The 15,258-nt window shown below is 44.5% G+C and overlaps 1 protein-coding gene across 18 annotated transcripts in view; it reads left to right on the top strand.

Moving 5' to 3' along the window:
- MBOAT1 (membrane bound glycerophospholipid O-acyltransferase 1) overlaps nt 1-15,258 on the top strand; it is a 336,357-nt gene that overhangs the window by 118,193 nt on the left and 202,906 nt on the right. For 17 of the 18 annotated variants that reach the window (XR_016234204.1, XR_016234205.1, XM_089333320.1 and 14 more), the window contains one exon: nt 2,912-3,007. Coding sequence is in view for 15 of the 18 variants with exons in the window: in XM_089333320.1 (XP_089189446.1) it covers nt 2,912-3,007 (96 nt within the window). In the remaining 3 variants the exon portion in view is untranslated. Of the gene's footprint in view, nt 1-2,911; nt 3,008-3,716; nt 3,799-15,258 lie in introns of all 18 variants that reach the window. The other variant, XM_089333323.1, reaches the window with a different exon arrangement.

Below are 15,258 nucleotides of genomic sequence, written 5' to 3'. Positions count from 1 at the left end.
CCAAGTGTAATTTGGATGTGAACTGGATGCACAGCATGGCTGGAGCTGATCCAGAGAGGTAGGTGGAGCTTAGTGTGGGAAGCAGCTTGCATGCTGCGTTCAAGCCTTTTGATTTGGAGGTAGTGGAATTCAGTGGAGACTTTCAGGAAGAGTAGCATTCACACGGTCGTTTGCTCATTTAATGCCCAGTAGGTAGATGGGGTGAAGAAAACACACATGACCATCCTTGTCTACACAGAGCCTCGTCTCATCAGGGATACAGTAGTAGTCTTAGCCTGGGCTGCTGTAACAAAACACTGTAGATGGAGTGGCTTATTAAGAACAGATATTATTTTTCATAAAATAATGAAAGCTGGGAATCAGAGATCAGACAGGACCCTCTTCTGTGAAGCAGACTGCCATCTTGCTGTGCCCTCACATAATGGAGAGTGGAAAAGCCCTCTGGAATCTCTTTTTACAGGCACTAACCCCATTTACAAGGACTCAGCCCTTATGACCTAATCACTCAACAAATGCCCCATCTGGTAGGGTTTGTAGAATAGTTTGGATGTCCCTCAGAGGCCCATGTTTTGGGGTTGGGTCTGCAATCTTACGTTGATGGTTAATGGATTCATGCTAATTGTGAACGGACTAAGGGTGGAAGCTTAATTTAAGGAGGCTTGATTTAGGAGGTGGGCGTGGTGGGAGGTCTTTAGGTCTTTGGGATTGTGGTCTTGGAGGGAATTTCTTTAGAGGGGGTTTGTTATTTAAGCCAAGTTGCCTTCCTGTCTTGCCATGCAATCCCCTCCCATGTATACTGCCACTGTCCCCTTCCAGCCTCACCAGGTATGGAGCTGAGGGGCCTGTTGGATACTGGACTGTGATTCTCTAAAGCTGTAAGCTGAAACAAACACTCCTCTCTAAGTAGCTCTTCTGAGGTATTTTAGTTGAAGTAATGAAAAGCTATCCAATACATCATCACATTAGGGTTGAGGATTTCAACATGAAATTTGGAAGGGAGCACACAAGCTTTCAGTTAATTGCACAGATTTTAGAAAAAGTTTCTTTATTTTCCTCGACTTGAAAGGCAGAATACAGGGCCAGCATTGTGACGTAGTGGGTAAAGCCACCACTTGTGACACTGGTGTCCCATATGGTCACCGGTTTGAAATCCAGCTGCTTCATTTCTTTTTTTTTTCTTTCTTTTCTTCTTTTTTTTTTTTTTTTTACAGGCAGAGTGGACAGTGAGAGAGAAAGAGACATAGAGAAAGGTCTTCCTTTACCGTTGGTTCACCCTCCAATGGCCACTGCAGCTGGCGCACTGCGGCCGGCGCACCGCGCTGATCCGAAGCCGGAAGCCAGGTGCTTCTCCTGGTCTCCCATGCGGGTGCAGGGCCCAAGCACTTGGGCCACAGCAGAGAGCTGGCCCGGAAGAGGGGCAACCAGGACAGAATCTGGTGCCCCAACCAGGACTAGAACCCGGTGTGCCAGCTCTGCAAGGCAGAGGATTAGCCTATTGAGCCGGGGCGCTGGCCCGCTGCTTCACTTCTGATCCAGCTCCCTGCTAATGCTCCTGGTAAAGCAGCAGAAGATAGCCCAAGTGCTTGGGCCCCTGCATCCACATGAGAGAAACGGAAGAAGCTCCTCCTGACTCCTGGCTTCGGGATGGCCCAGCTCTGCCCATTACAGCCATTTGGGGAGTGAACTGGCAGAATGAAGATCTCTCTCTCTCTCTCTCTCACTCGCTCTCTCTCTCTCCTCTCTCCATCTCTTTTTCTCTCTCACTCTCACTATTTCTTCCTCTCTCTGTGTAACTCTGACTTTCAAATAAATAAATAAATCTTAAAAAAATGCAAACAAACTACAAAGTTTTTTAAAAAGGCACAGCACAGGGGGTAGGGGTCTCCTAAGTGCTAGTCCTCCCCAGATTCCTGCAATAGCCAAGGCTGAGCCAGGAACTCCATCCAGGTCTCCCACATGGTTGGCAGGGGCCCAAGCAACTGAGTCATCATCCACTGCCTCCCAGGATGCATTAGCAGGAATCTGGGTCAGAAGTGAAGTAGGGGCTGGCATTGTGGCAGAGCAGATGAAGCTGCTGCCTGCAATGCTGGCATCCCATATGAGTACTGGTTTGTGTCCTGACTGCTCTGCTTCTGATCCAGCTCCCTGCCAGTGTGCCTGGAAAGGCAGTAGAGGATATGCAAGTGCTTGGGTCCCTACACCCACGTGTGGGACCTGGAAGAAGCTCTTGGTTCCTGGCTTCAGCCTGGCCCAGCCCCAGCTATTGTGGCCATTTGAGGAGTAAACCAACAGATGGAAGATCCCTCTCTCCCTGTCTCTCACCCTCTCTTTCTGCATAGGGAGGGTCCTGGGCAGAACATAGTGGATGCTAACACTTAAAGGCAGAGAATGATAAGCTGAGCAAGGAGCCTTGGAAGAATTAACCAGAAAGGTGGGAAGAAAACAAGAAGCATGGAAGCCAAGAGAAAGTGTCTAAAGGAGGGAGTGGTTAGCCCATGTTGATGATTTGCATTTTATGATGGTGTGAGAAGAGGAGAATCTGATTGTGAACCTTTACAGGTCCATGGTTCCCAGCGCTGGCTGTCCTTTGGAAACACACCTGCCAGGTGCACCTGATGCCAGTTAAACCAGAGTACCTGGAGTTGAGTCCTGGGCATCTGTAATTTGATCCCATTATATTGCCAAGGCTGGGAACCACTGCTTTGGTTCAGGTGTGAAGAGAAGATGGGCTCAGGACAGTGGGAGTGGGAGTGGGAAGGTGAGGAGAGGAGATGGGCAGGGATGTAACTGGGTAGGACAGGACTTTGAGAGCAAATGTATGTGGAAGGTGCTGGAGGGGAAGAAGAGACATGCTTATTGGATGCATTATTGTCATGTGTAATGATCTGGCCATCTGTGTCTTTGGTTTCAGATTCTCCTTCTTTGTAGCCATGGGGTATCTTACAATATGCCACATCAGCCGAATATACATCTTCCACTATGGAATTCTCACTACTGATTTTTCTGGGTGAGTATCTGGGGAAGGGGATTTCACTTCTGCTTTTGACCAGTCTCTTGGAATCTGTAAACACCAAGTGCATACCTAGGAATCATTGAGAGCTGGTTGAATCTGTTGGTAAGATTCTGTGCCATTGAGGGTAAAGTTTAAGATTATTTTCATATATTTAATAGGCGGAGTGACAGAGAGAGAAAGAGAAAGAGAAAGAGAGAGAGAGAGAGAGAGAGAGAGAGATCTTCCATCCGCTGGTTCACTCCCCAAATAACCTACAATAGTCAGGGCTGGGGCAGGCTGAAAAGGAACTTTGAACCCCATCTGGTATCCTGTGCACATGACGAGGACATGAGGACTTGGGCCATCATCTACTGCCTTCCCAGGTGCACTAGCAGGAAGCTGGATTGGAAACAGAGTAGCAGAACTTGAACCAGGCACTGTAGTATGGGATGCAGGCATCCTAAACAGTAGCTGAGCTGATTGCCCCACAACACCTGCCCCAGGTCGAAGGTTTGATGTTCTGTAAGGCTGTTGGCTCTACTAATGGAAGACAAGAGCTGCAAATTGTAGCCTGAGGCTGTATCTGTCCTGCTGCCTGATTTGTAGCTTCATATTGGAGTAGGCAATTCTTCATGATGTATTTTCTGTGGCTGCTTTTGGACTAAAATTGCAGAAACCGAATAGCTTACAGAGCCTAAAATACTTACCATTTGGCTCTTTACAGAAAAAGTTTGCTAACCACCATGTTAAGGGCTGGTGTTCATCTCTTACCAGCTAGTTGTACAGAAATTCTCCCATACAAACTGGTAAGTAGCTGCCGCCCTGACCCTTTGAGTGTCCCCTGACCACCCCACCCCTCCCTGGGTCCGGTAGACCTCTAACAACAGGGAGAGCGAAGCAAGGGTCTAGATGAGTCATAAAGACTTAGTCACCATGATCTCAACCTGGCAGGCCACCTGTCTCCTGATCAGTGAAAATTCTATCCTGGCTTGAGATTGGTTCCTCAAGATGCGCGTGAATCTTAAGGAATGATGATGAAAGTGGAGTTGTTCCTGCAACACGTTCTATGTTGTTCACATCACTTCCCTGTGGGTTTGGTTCTGTTCTCAGCAGGTGGCCTGAGGTCAGGGAGAGGGAGAGGAGAGAGGAGAGAGAAGGGAAGGGCTGGATGTCAGGTTGCATTGTGTCTTATTTGGTGATTTTCTGGGGAAGAAGCAATGAAATAAGAAGTTAGAACCCACAGCTCATTTCTGTGAACTTTGAAAATTGTGCAACTAAGTTTTCCAATTATGAAAAAGCTTAGAAAGGCAGGAACTGTTGTTTGGAATTCGGGATCTGTAGTATTTAAATCTTCATGACCGTGGTGTCACAGCTGCTGCTCTCCCTCATTGTGGAGTGCACTTTCTCAGTTTTTCTGAAGCAGACTCATGAACTTTATTTTTTCATGATATGTGTAACTAGAAAAACATTGAAAATGTAAGAGCAACAGAGATAACAAAATAAGGAGTTGAAGCAGTAAAGGTGATCTTTAAAGGGATCATAATCCCATAGTGTCTCATCAACAAACTTCATCTTTTGGTTTCACTCCAGAGTCCACTGTACTTAAAAGAACTCTTGGCTCTTTTTTTTCCTTTCTTTTTGCTTAAATTTTATTTAAGGAATAAAAACTTCATGCATTTCATATATACAAATTTAGGAATATAGTGATTTTTCCCACTCATCCTCCCTCCCACACGTACTCCCATCCTTCTTCCTCTTCCCTTTCCTATTCCCATTCTTATTTTTTTTTTTACAAAGATCTATTTTCAGTTAACTTTATACTCATAAGATTAACCGTACAGTAAGAAGAGGGATCAACAAATACAATGAAGAAATACGTAAAAAAATCCAAAAACAAAAAACAGGCAGACAAAAAACATTGTCCTCAACTGTCAAGACAAGTGCTGCTCAAAATCATCACATCATAAAATGTCAATTTCACTTGTATAAATTACCTTGTAGGTACTCTACTAGTTACCACAGATCAGAGGGAACATATGATATTTGTCTTTTTGGGACTGGCTTATTTCACTAAGTATAATGGTTTCCAGTTGCATTCATTTTGTTGCAAATGACAGGATTTCATTTTTAACTGCTGTATAGTATTCCACAGCTATATATCCCATAATTTCTTTATCCAGTCTTCAGTTGATGGACATCTGGGTTGATTCCATATCTTAGCTATTGTAAATTGAGCTGCAATGAACATGAGGGTACAGATAACTCTTTCATATGCTAATTTCACTTCCTTTGGGTAAATTTCCAGGAGTGGGAAGGCTGAGTCATAATGGTATGTCTACATTCAGCCTTCTGAGGTACCTCTATAATGTCTTCTACAGTGGCTGTACCAGTTTACATTCCCACCAACAGTGGATTTAGAGTACCCTCTCCCCCACATCCTTGCCAACATTTGTTTGTTGATTTCTGTATGAGAGCCATTCTAACGGGAGTGAGGTGAAACCTCATTGAGGTTTTGATTTGCATTTCCCTGATGGTTAATGATCCTGAGCATCTTTTCATGTGTCTGTAGGCCTTTTGAATTTCCTCTCTGGAAAAATCTCTGTTCAGGTTCTTTGCCCATTTCTTAACTGGATTGTTTGTTTTATTGTTGTTGAGGGTTTTTTTTTTTAAAAGATTTTATTTATTTATTTGACAGAGTTACAGACAGTGAGAGAGAGAGACAGAGAGAAAGGTCTTCCTTCTGTTGGTTCACTCCCCAAATGGCCACAATGGCCTGAGCTGTGCCGATGCAAAGCCAGGAGCCAGGTGCCTCCTCCTGGTCTCCCATGCAGGTGCAGAGGCCCAAGGACCCGGGCCAGCCTCTACTGCTTTCCCAGGCCATAGAAGAGAGCTGGACTGGAAGAGGAGCAACCGGGACTGGAACCGGCACCCATATAGGATGCCATTGCTGCAGGCAGAGGATTAACCTAGTGCACCATGGCGCCGGCCCTGTTGTTTCTTTAGTTCTTCATAGATTCTGGAAGTTAATTCTTCATCAGTTGCATAGTTTGCAAATATTTTTTCCCATTCTATTGGTGACCTCTTGCCTTTTGCAGTACAGAAGCTTTTCAGTTTGATGTAATTCCATATGCAATTTTGGCTTTGATTGCCTGTGCTTATGAGGTCTTTTCCAAGAAGTCTTTGCCTATGCCAGTGTCTTATATGGTTTCTCTCATGTTCTCTAGTAATTTGATGGTATTGGGTTGTAGATTTAGGTATTTGATGCATCAAGTGTGGATTTTTGTGTAAGGCGTAAGGTTAGAGTTTTGTTTCATACTTCTGCATGCAGAGAGCCAGTTTTCCCAGCACCATTTGTTGAAGAGACCGTCTGCTCCAGGGATTGATTTTTGCTCCTTTGTCAAAGGTAAATTTGAAGTAGATGCATGGATTTATTTCTGGAGTTTCTGTTCTGTTCCATTGGACTACATGTCTGCTTTTGTGCCAGCACCAGGCTGTTTTGATTATAAATGCCCTGTAGTATGTCTTGAGATCTGTTACTATGATGCCTCCAGCTTTGTTTTTGTTGTTTAAGATTACTTTAGCTATTTGAGGTCTCTTGTGTTTCCATCTGAATTTTAGCATCATTTTGTTTCTAGATCTGAGAAGAATGTTGTTGATATTTTGATTGGGATTGCATTGAATCTATAAATTGTTTTCAGTAGTATGGACATTTTGAAGATGTTGATTCTTCCAAACCATGAACATTGAAGATTTTTTCACTTTTTAATATTTACTTCTCTTTCTTTAATGTATGTAATTTTTATCATAGGTATCTTTGATGTCTTTGTTAAATTTAATCCAAGGTATTTAATATTTTTTGTAGCTATTGTGAATGGGATTAATCTTAGAAGTTCTTTCTTGGCTATGGTATTGTCTGTGTATACAAAGACTATTGATTTTTGTATGTTGATTTCATATCCTGCCACTTTACCAAACTCTTTTATGAGCTCCAATAGTCTCTCAGTGGAGTGTTTTGGATCCCTTACATCTAAAACCATGTCATCTGAAAATAAGGATAGTTTGATTTCCTCATTCCCAATCTGTGTCCCTTTGTTTTCTTTTTCTTGCCTAATGGTTCTAGCTAAAACTTCCAAGACTGTATTGAATAGCAGTGGTGAGAGTGGGCATCCTTGTCTGGTTCCGGATCTTAGTGGGAAGCCTCCAATTCTTCCCTATTCAGTAGGATGCTGGCTGTGGGTTTGTCAAAGATTGGCTTGATCATGTTAAGGAATGTTCTTTCTATACCCAATTTGCTTAAGGTTTTCATCCAGAAAGGATGTTGTATTTTATCAAATGCTTTCTCTGTATCTATTGAGATAATCATATGGATTTTGTTCTTGAATTTGCCAATATGATGTATCACTTTTATTGATTTGTGGATGTTGAACCATACCTACATACCAGAGATAAATCCCACTTGGTCCTGGGTAGATGATCTTTCTGATATGTTGTTGGACTCAATTGGCTAGTATTTTGTTGAGGATTTTTGCATCTATGTTCATCAGGGAAATTTGTCCGTAGTTCTTATTCTCTGTTGTTTCTTTTTCTGGTTTAGTAATTAAGGTGTTGCTGGCTTCATAGATTGAGTTTGGGAGGACACCCTCCCTTTTAATTATTTTGAATAGCTTCAGAAGAATTGGTATTAATTTTTCTTTAAATGTCTGGTAGATTTCAGCAGTGAAGTCATCCAGGCCTGGGCTTTTCTTTGTTGGGAGAGTCTTTATTACTCATTGAATTTTCTTCCTGGTTATTGGTTGGTTAGGTTTTCTATGTCTTCATGACTCAATTTTGGTAGATTGTGTGTGTCCAGGAATCTGTCCATTCCTTCTAGGTTTCCTGATTTGTTGGCATATAGCTCTTTGTAGTAATTCCTGATTATTCTTTTTATTTCTGTGCTATCTGTTGTTAGAGTTCCTTTTTCCTCTCTAATTTTATTGATTTGGATCTTCTCCCTCGTTTTTTGGTTAGTTGGGTCACTGCTGTGCCAATTTTATTTTTTTAAAAAAACTAGCTCTTCATTTCATTGATCTTTTGTATTGTCTTTTTGCTTTCAAATATTGTTTGTTTGTTCTCAAATTTTAATTATTTTTCCCACTAATTTTGGGTTTGGTTTGTTGTTGTTTCTCTAGGTCCTTGAGATTCATTGATAGCTCATTTATTTGATGTCTTCCCAGTTTCTTGATGTAGGCACCTATTGTTACAACTTGCCTCTTTTTTTTTTTTGACAGGCAAAGTTAGACAGTGAGAGAGAGAGAGTTATAGATAGTGAGAGAGAGATAGAGAAAAAGGTCTTCCTTCGGTTGGTTCACTCCCCTAATGGCTGCTACAGCTGACGCTGTGCCAATCCGAAGCCAGGAGCCAGGTGCTTCCTCCTGGTATCCCATGCGGGTGCAGGGACCCAAGCACTTGGGCCATCCTTTGCTGCCCTCCCAGGCCACAGCAGAGAGCTGTACTGGAAAAGGAGCAACTGGGACAGAATCCGATGTCCCAACCGGGACTAGAACCTGGGGTGCTGGTGCCGCAGGCAGAGGATTAGCCAATTGAGCCACAGCGCCGGCCATAACCTTCCTATTAATACTGCATTTGCTGTGTTCCATAAGTTTTGATATGTTGTCATCTTCATTCATTTCCAGAAATATTTTATTTCTCCTTTGATTTCTTCTATGACCTACTGTTTATTCAGGAACATATCATTCAGTCTCCATGTGTTTGCACATGGAGTTGTTGATTTCCATCTTCAATCTATTGTGATCAGAGAAGATGCATGGTATGATTTTGATTTTTTTGAATTTGCTGAAGCTTGCTTTATGGCCTAGTATATGGTCTATCTTAAAGAAAGTTCCATACACTGATGAGAAGAATGTGAATTCTGCAACTCTGTTGATATCAGTCAGGTACGTTTGGTTTATAGTTTCAGCTAGCTCTGTTGTTTATTCATTGATTCTCTGTTTGGTTGTTCTGTCCATTGATGAAAGTCGGGTGTTGAAGTCTCCTGTTGTTATTGTATTGGAGTCTATGTCTGCCTTTAATCCATTAACTTCTCTTTTAAATAGCCAGGCACCCTGCATTTTAGTGCATATACATTATAGTCAAGTGTTCCTGTTGAATTGACCCCTTAACCATTACATAGTGCCCTTCTCCATCTCTTTTAACAGTTTTGTGTTAAAGTCAATTTTGTCTGATATTAGGATGGCTATACCTGCCCTGTTTTGATTTCTGATACCATGGAATATCTTTTTCCATCCTTTCACTTTCAGTCTGCCTGTATCTTTGTTGATGAGATGTGTTTCTTGTAGGCAGAAAATAGATGAGTCTTATTTTTTCAGTCCATTCTGTATCTTTTAACTGGAGAGTAGAGGCCATTTACATTCAAGGTGACTATTGGTAACTAGTGACATGGCCCTGCTATTTTTCCATAAATATTCATATTGTTTACTTTGGATTTCTTTTTTACTTTTACTCAGGGATTTTCTGCCTTTAAATTCTTTTATAATGATGTCTATCTCAGCACCCAGGGTTCCCATGGTCAAGGGGTGCAAGAGAGTCCATTCCGCCCCACTAGCCTCTCCTGTCCACAGAGAGACTGAGGGGTTTCCAGAGCTGCTGCTTGTATGTGCTTTGCCCCAGACAGTCAAGCCTGATCCCCCCAGCCATATTCAAAGTCAGTGGGGAACCCAGATTTTTCCCTCTGGTGGAATCCCTGGATCACACGCATGCACAATACCTGCTGGCCACAGCCCCACTACTTTCACAGTTGTGCTGGACACATACAGGAGTCCCCGTGGGTTGCACTGCCCTTCAGTTGGGGTGGCTCCCCCTCCCCGCCCCTTGCCAAGTGGGCAAGGTGGAGCTGGTGTTGTTGTCCTGATGACAAGGTGGAGACCATCCCCGTCAACTGACTCAAACTGCCATGGTTGCTCCTACCAGCAGTCCCTGGTTGTTGCTGGGTGCTCACCAGAGAGCTGGAGCAATTGCTACCTGCTTATGCCCAAAATGGCACCAGCCCTCCCAGAGCTAGTGCAGAAGTAGAGAGAGAGAGACTCACCACTTTTTGTTTCCCCACTCTGGGTGAGCAGTCATCCTGCTCCTTTTAGGGTTCCAGGATGGACTCAAAAATGGTGCAGTCCAGTAGGCTCTCCCTCCAGCTGTATCAATAGCGTTGTGGGCCCATGCAGTCTGATCTCACCTTGCTAGCCAGAGCAGACTGCTGGGTTCTTTGTTGTGTCCGTAATCATTGCTTCACATCTGTGCCTTCCTCTCAGTTCTAAGGCATTTGCACTGCTTTTGCAGGACCTCCCACTGCAGTTTTCCCTGCAACTTTCCCCTGAGAGTGTACTGTCTCTACTTTCTTTTATGCTAAGTTCACCTAGCCTAGAGTAGATCTCCTTGTCACTATTCCACTATCCTGATACTGCCAAACTCTTGGCTATTTTTTTTTTACAGGCAGAGTTAGACAGTGAGAGAGAGAGAGAGAAAGAAAGGTCTTCCTTCCATTGGTTCACCCCGCAAATGTTGCTATGGCTGGCGCGCTGTGCCGATCTGAAGCCAGGAGCCAGGTGCTTCCTCCTGGTCTCCCATGCAAGTGCAGGGCCCAAGGACCTGGGCCATCTTCCACTGCACTCCCAGACCACAGCAGAGAGCTGGACTGGAAGAGGAGCAATCAGGACAGAATCCAGCGCCCCAACCAGGACTAGAACCCAAGGTGCTGGCGCCGCAGGCAGAGGATTAGCCTAGTGAGCCACGGTGCTGGCCAAACTCTTGGATCTTAATAGTTCAGTAAATGAATGAAATAGATACCCTAGTATTTGTCAATCCTTTGTTCTTTGTTTCCAGGAGACTCATTCTTACTAGTCACTAGCTCCTCCGGCCATATCAGTTAAATTATTGAACAAGACATTTGGACTTTTGCCAAATTACATTATTATCTGCTTCTCTTATATAGTATCTTCCATTTTTGACAGGAAGTGGGAATGGGCATTTGGTGCAATAGCTAAACTGTCACATTGGATGCCTAAATCCTGTATTAGAGTGCCTGGAACTCAGCCTCAGCTCCACTTAAGATTCCAGTTTCCTGCTAATGTGCACCCTGGGAGGCAACAGATGATGGCTCAAGTGCTGGGGTCCCTGCTACCCATGTGGAAGACCCAGATTGAACTGCATGCTCCTGGCTTCAGCCTGGCCAAGCCTCAGCTTTTGTAGGCATTTGGGAAGTGAACCAGTGGATGAGAGATCTCTGTTTGTCTCTCCTTCCTTCTGTTTGCCCTTCAAATAAGTAAATATGTAAATAAATAATGACAGGAATGCTCATTTTTTCATTTCTGCACCAATTCATGGGTCCACAGTGAGCTAGGCACAGTGCCAGGAGCTGGAGATGCTGTATGCTAGGCGGGAGGAAAGATATTCCAAGCAGAGGGAATGGCCTTTCTAAAGCACAGAAATGTGTGACAGGTGCCTGGATGCCACAGAGAGCCAGCTCCCTCCCCCTCATCATCCCTACCCCTGTGTCACCAGCTCCTGGAGCTCAGCAGCCTGACTCACTAGTGTCTACCACTGCTCCATCCTCATGCCCACTGCCACCACCTGGGGCCAGCAGAAGGCTGCAGCTTTGTTGTGATGGGCTGTGCCTCCTGCCACAAACCCCATCCCCAGTCTCTATGCTCTCCACTCAACAGGACGGGGTTCTAAACTGCAGAGCTGGCTATGATCTGGCCTTGCCAAGCTGCCTCCTCTCCTGTCTCCTACTCCCGTGGGTGCTGGGACCATACATGTGCTAGGTTAGTTCAAGTCTGTGCCTGTGCCTTACTTACACTTCTCATCTCCATTGCCTCTTGTTCCATCTTTGTCAAGCTGGAAACCTCTTACCTCATTTTTAAAACCCAGGTCAAAGATCACTTCTTTGTAAGCTTCCTGATTGCCACTCTTCCTTGTCTCTCCTATCCCTAGAGTCTTGCATTTTGGCAGAATAGCAAGAGGTTCCTCACCTGGCTTCCACTGGCCAGTGTTGCTGTTGACTGAACTCACCTTGTCCCTGGTGCACAGCATTTGTAGTTGGTAGCCACAGACACTTCTCTCATCACTTGTGTTGTAAGCTTACCTAGTGTCATATGTCTTCATTCCCCCATGTGTTTATTCCAGTTGTGCTTAGGTGTTAATATCAGGGTTTCTAGAGATTTAAAACCAGTAATATGAGATATATATTTTAATAAGTTCACAGAAAATGGATCTGAAAGATAAAGGATAAGTTTATTTGATACAAAACAATTTTGAGGGGTTGATGTGTTTTGAAGTCATTAAGGTAATGCACTCAGGATGCCCGCATTTAGTATTGGAGGGCTCTGCTTCCAGTTCCAGCTCCCTGCTCGTGGGCACCCTGAGAAGCAGCAGGGGCTGGCTCAAGTCCTTGCGCCCTCTGCCACCTACATAGGAGACCTGATTGGAGTTCTAGTTTCTTAGTTTCGGCTTGGCCCAGCTTCAGCTGTTGTAGGCATTTGAGAAGTAGATAATGATCTCTGTCTGCATGTCTTTCTCTGCCTTTAAAATAAATTAAAATTGTTTAATATTTTTTTTAACTTTTATTTAATGAATATAAATTTCCAAAGTACGGTGTATGGATTACAATGGCAAAAACCAATGTATAAGAGAGGTCTCAAAAAGTTCATGAAAATGGATATTATGAAAAAACTATGCATGGATTTCAAAATTTTTTGCACCAAAATAAACTTATCCTTTAATTATTTTTCCCATGAACTTCTTATTTTTAAAATGTATTTTATTTATCTGAAGCCAGAGTTAGAGAAAGAGAGAGAGAGAGAGAGCGAGCATACTCTTCTATCTGCTGGTTCACTTCCCAAATAGCCACAATGATTGAGGCTGAGCCAGGCTGAAACCAGGAACCTGGAATTCCATCCTGATCTCCTATGTTGGTCGCAGGGGCCCAAATACTTGGGCCATCTTCTGCTGCCTTCCCAGGCACAGTAGCAGGGAACTGGATGGGAAACAGAGTAGCTGGGTCTCAAACTGGCACCCATACGGGATGCTGGCATCGCAGGTGGTGGCTTAACCTTTTATGTCATAACACCAGCCCCTCCCATGAACATTTTTGAAGACCTCTCATGTGTGAGTAAGGAGAGTTATTACAGGGTTTGGCTTACATGATTATGGAGGGCGAGAAGACCCACTGCCTGCCATCTGCAGGCTGGAGATCAGAGGAGCCAGCAGGCTAACTCCCAGTTAGTGCCAACGGCCTTGGGATCCAGAGGGGATGCTGCTGTAGGTCCTGGAGCCCAAAGTCCCGAGAACCTGAAGTTCTGGTGTCATGTCTGGGGGCAGGAGGAAATGGATGTTCCAGCTGCAGGAGACAGAAGGAACTCATCCTGCTGCTGCCCTTCTGTTCTGTTTGGGCCCCCCTGGACTGGGTGGTTACCACTGACATTGGTGAAGGTAGACATTCCTTACTCAGTCAACCAAGTCAAATGATGGGCTCCTCCAGTGTTGTGCCAGTTGTCTGGATATTCTTTAGCCATCAATCATAAAATTCACTGTTGCAGCTTATATTTGCATGTGGGTGATTCTATATGGGTGTGAAAAGAGAGAGGCTGGTTAGGCTGGATCTTTTGGAAAGTCCCCAGAGCAAGTTTAGTGTATTTAAAAGTTTGCTGTTGATTTAAGAGTAGCTGAGAATGCAGGGTGCATTTAGGGATGGGGTACTATAAACATCAAGGATTCTTCACTCAGGTTTCTTTGCAAGCATGGGAGTTTCCGTTTACCTTCTCAGTCTTGCTGGACGAAATGACCCTGGAGAGGGTGGGTGGGGCTTAGGTAAGAGAGGCCAACATTCAGCAGATCCACATTCCAAGTACAGTCTTTGGTCTTGCATCAAAGGTTCATTCATTCATCACTCAGCAGCCTTGGAATAGGAACCCTGGTTATGCCAGGCCTTGTTACAAGAGGCAGGAGTGAGCGAATGCAGAGTGAATGTGCAGCTGTCTAACTCAAGCTAAAATGTGACTGTATCATTGGGTCATAGGTTGAATAGTGTCCTCCCCAAATTCATGTTTATCCAGAGTCACAGACTATGTCCTCATTTGGAAATAGGGGTTTTGCAGATGTAGTTAGTTAAGATAAGGTCATACTGATTGGGGTGAGCCCTCGATCCAATACGACTGGTGTCCTTATTAGAAGACCATGGGAGGCCAGTGCCGTGGCTCACTAGGCTAATCCTCCACCTTGCGGTGCCGGCACACCGGGTTCTAGTCCTGGTCAGGGCGCTGGATTCTGTCCGGGTTGCCCCTCTTCCAGGCCAGCTCTCTGCTGTGGCCAGGGAGTGCAGTGGAGGATGGCCCAAGTGCTTGGGCCCTGCATCCCATGGGAGACCAGGATAAGTACCTGGCTCCTGCCATCGGATCAGCGGGGTACGCCAGCCGCGGTGGCCAGTGGAGAGTGAACCAACGGCAAAGGAAGACATTTCTCTTTGTCTCTCTCTCTCTCACTATCCACTCTTGCCTGTCAAAAAAACAAAAAAACAAAAAACAAAAAAAAAAACAAAACAACAACAAAAAAACCATGGGAGGTGATGCCCAGGCACACATAGTGGGAAGGCCGCCCATGAAGGTGGAGGCAGACACTGGAGAGCGGCAGCTATGAGCCAGGGACCTTCAACGAATGCCACCCACCATCAGAAGCTAGGGAGATACATGGGACAGGTTCTTTCTTGGAGCCACCGGAAGGAACCAACCTTGTGGACATCTTGATTTGGGACTTCCAGACTCAGAACTGTGAGAGAAAAAAGTTCAGTTGTTGCAACACCCAGCCCAGAATGATTCATTATGGCAGCCCTAGGAGACTCATTGCACACCTTTTGGTGCGTGCACAGCTGTCCTCGGTGTCTGCTGGTGTGGGATGAGAGCATTGCTACTGTCCGCATCTCTGCTGCTCTTGTCACGCCTCCTTCACTCATTTTATTAAATCCATAAACTCTGAAATAATTTCATTAAAATGTTTTTGAAGATTTATTCACTTATTTGAAGGCAGAGTAACAGAGAAGGAGAGAGAGAGAGAGAGAGAGAGAGAGAGAGAGAGAGAGAGATCTATCTTCCATCTGCTAGTTCACTCCCCAAATGACCACAACAGCTAGGAGCCAGGAACTCCATTCTGGTCTCCCACAGGAGAGTACTTGGGTCATCATCTGCTGCCTTCCTGGGAGCATTAGCAGGTAGCTGGATTGGAAG

Source organism: Oryctolagus cuniculus, chromosome 5, assembly GCF_051225735.1.
Source record: "Oryctolagus cuniculus isolate XC-2025 breed Fujian yellow rabbit chromosome 5, ASM5122573v1, whole genome shotgun sequence".
NCBI lineage: Eukaryota > Metazoa > Chordata > Mammalia > Lagomorpha > Leporidae > Oryctolagus > Oryctolagus cuniculus.
This window is presented reverse-complemented; position numbering and strand designations above follow the sequence as displayed.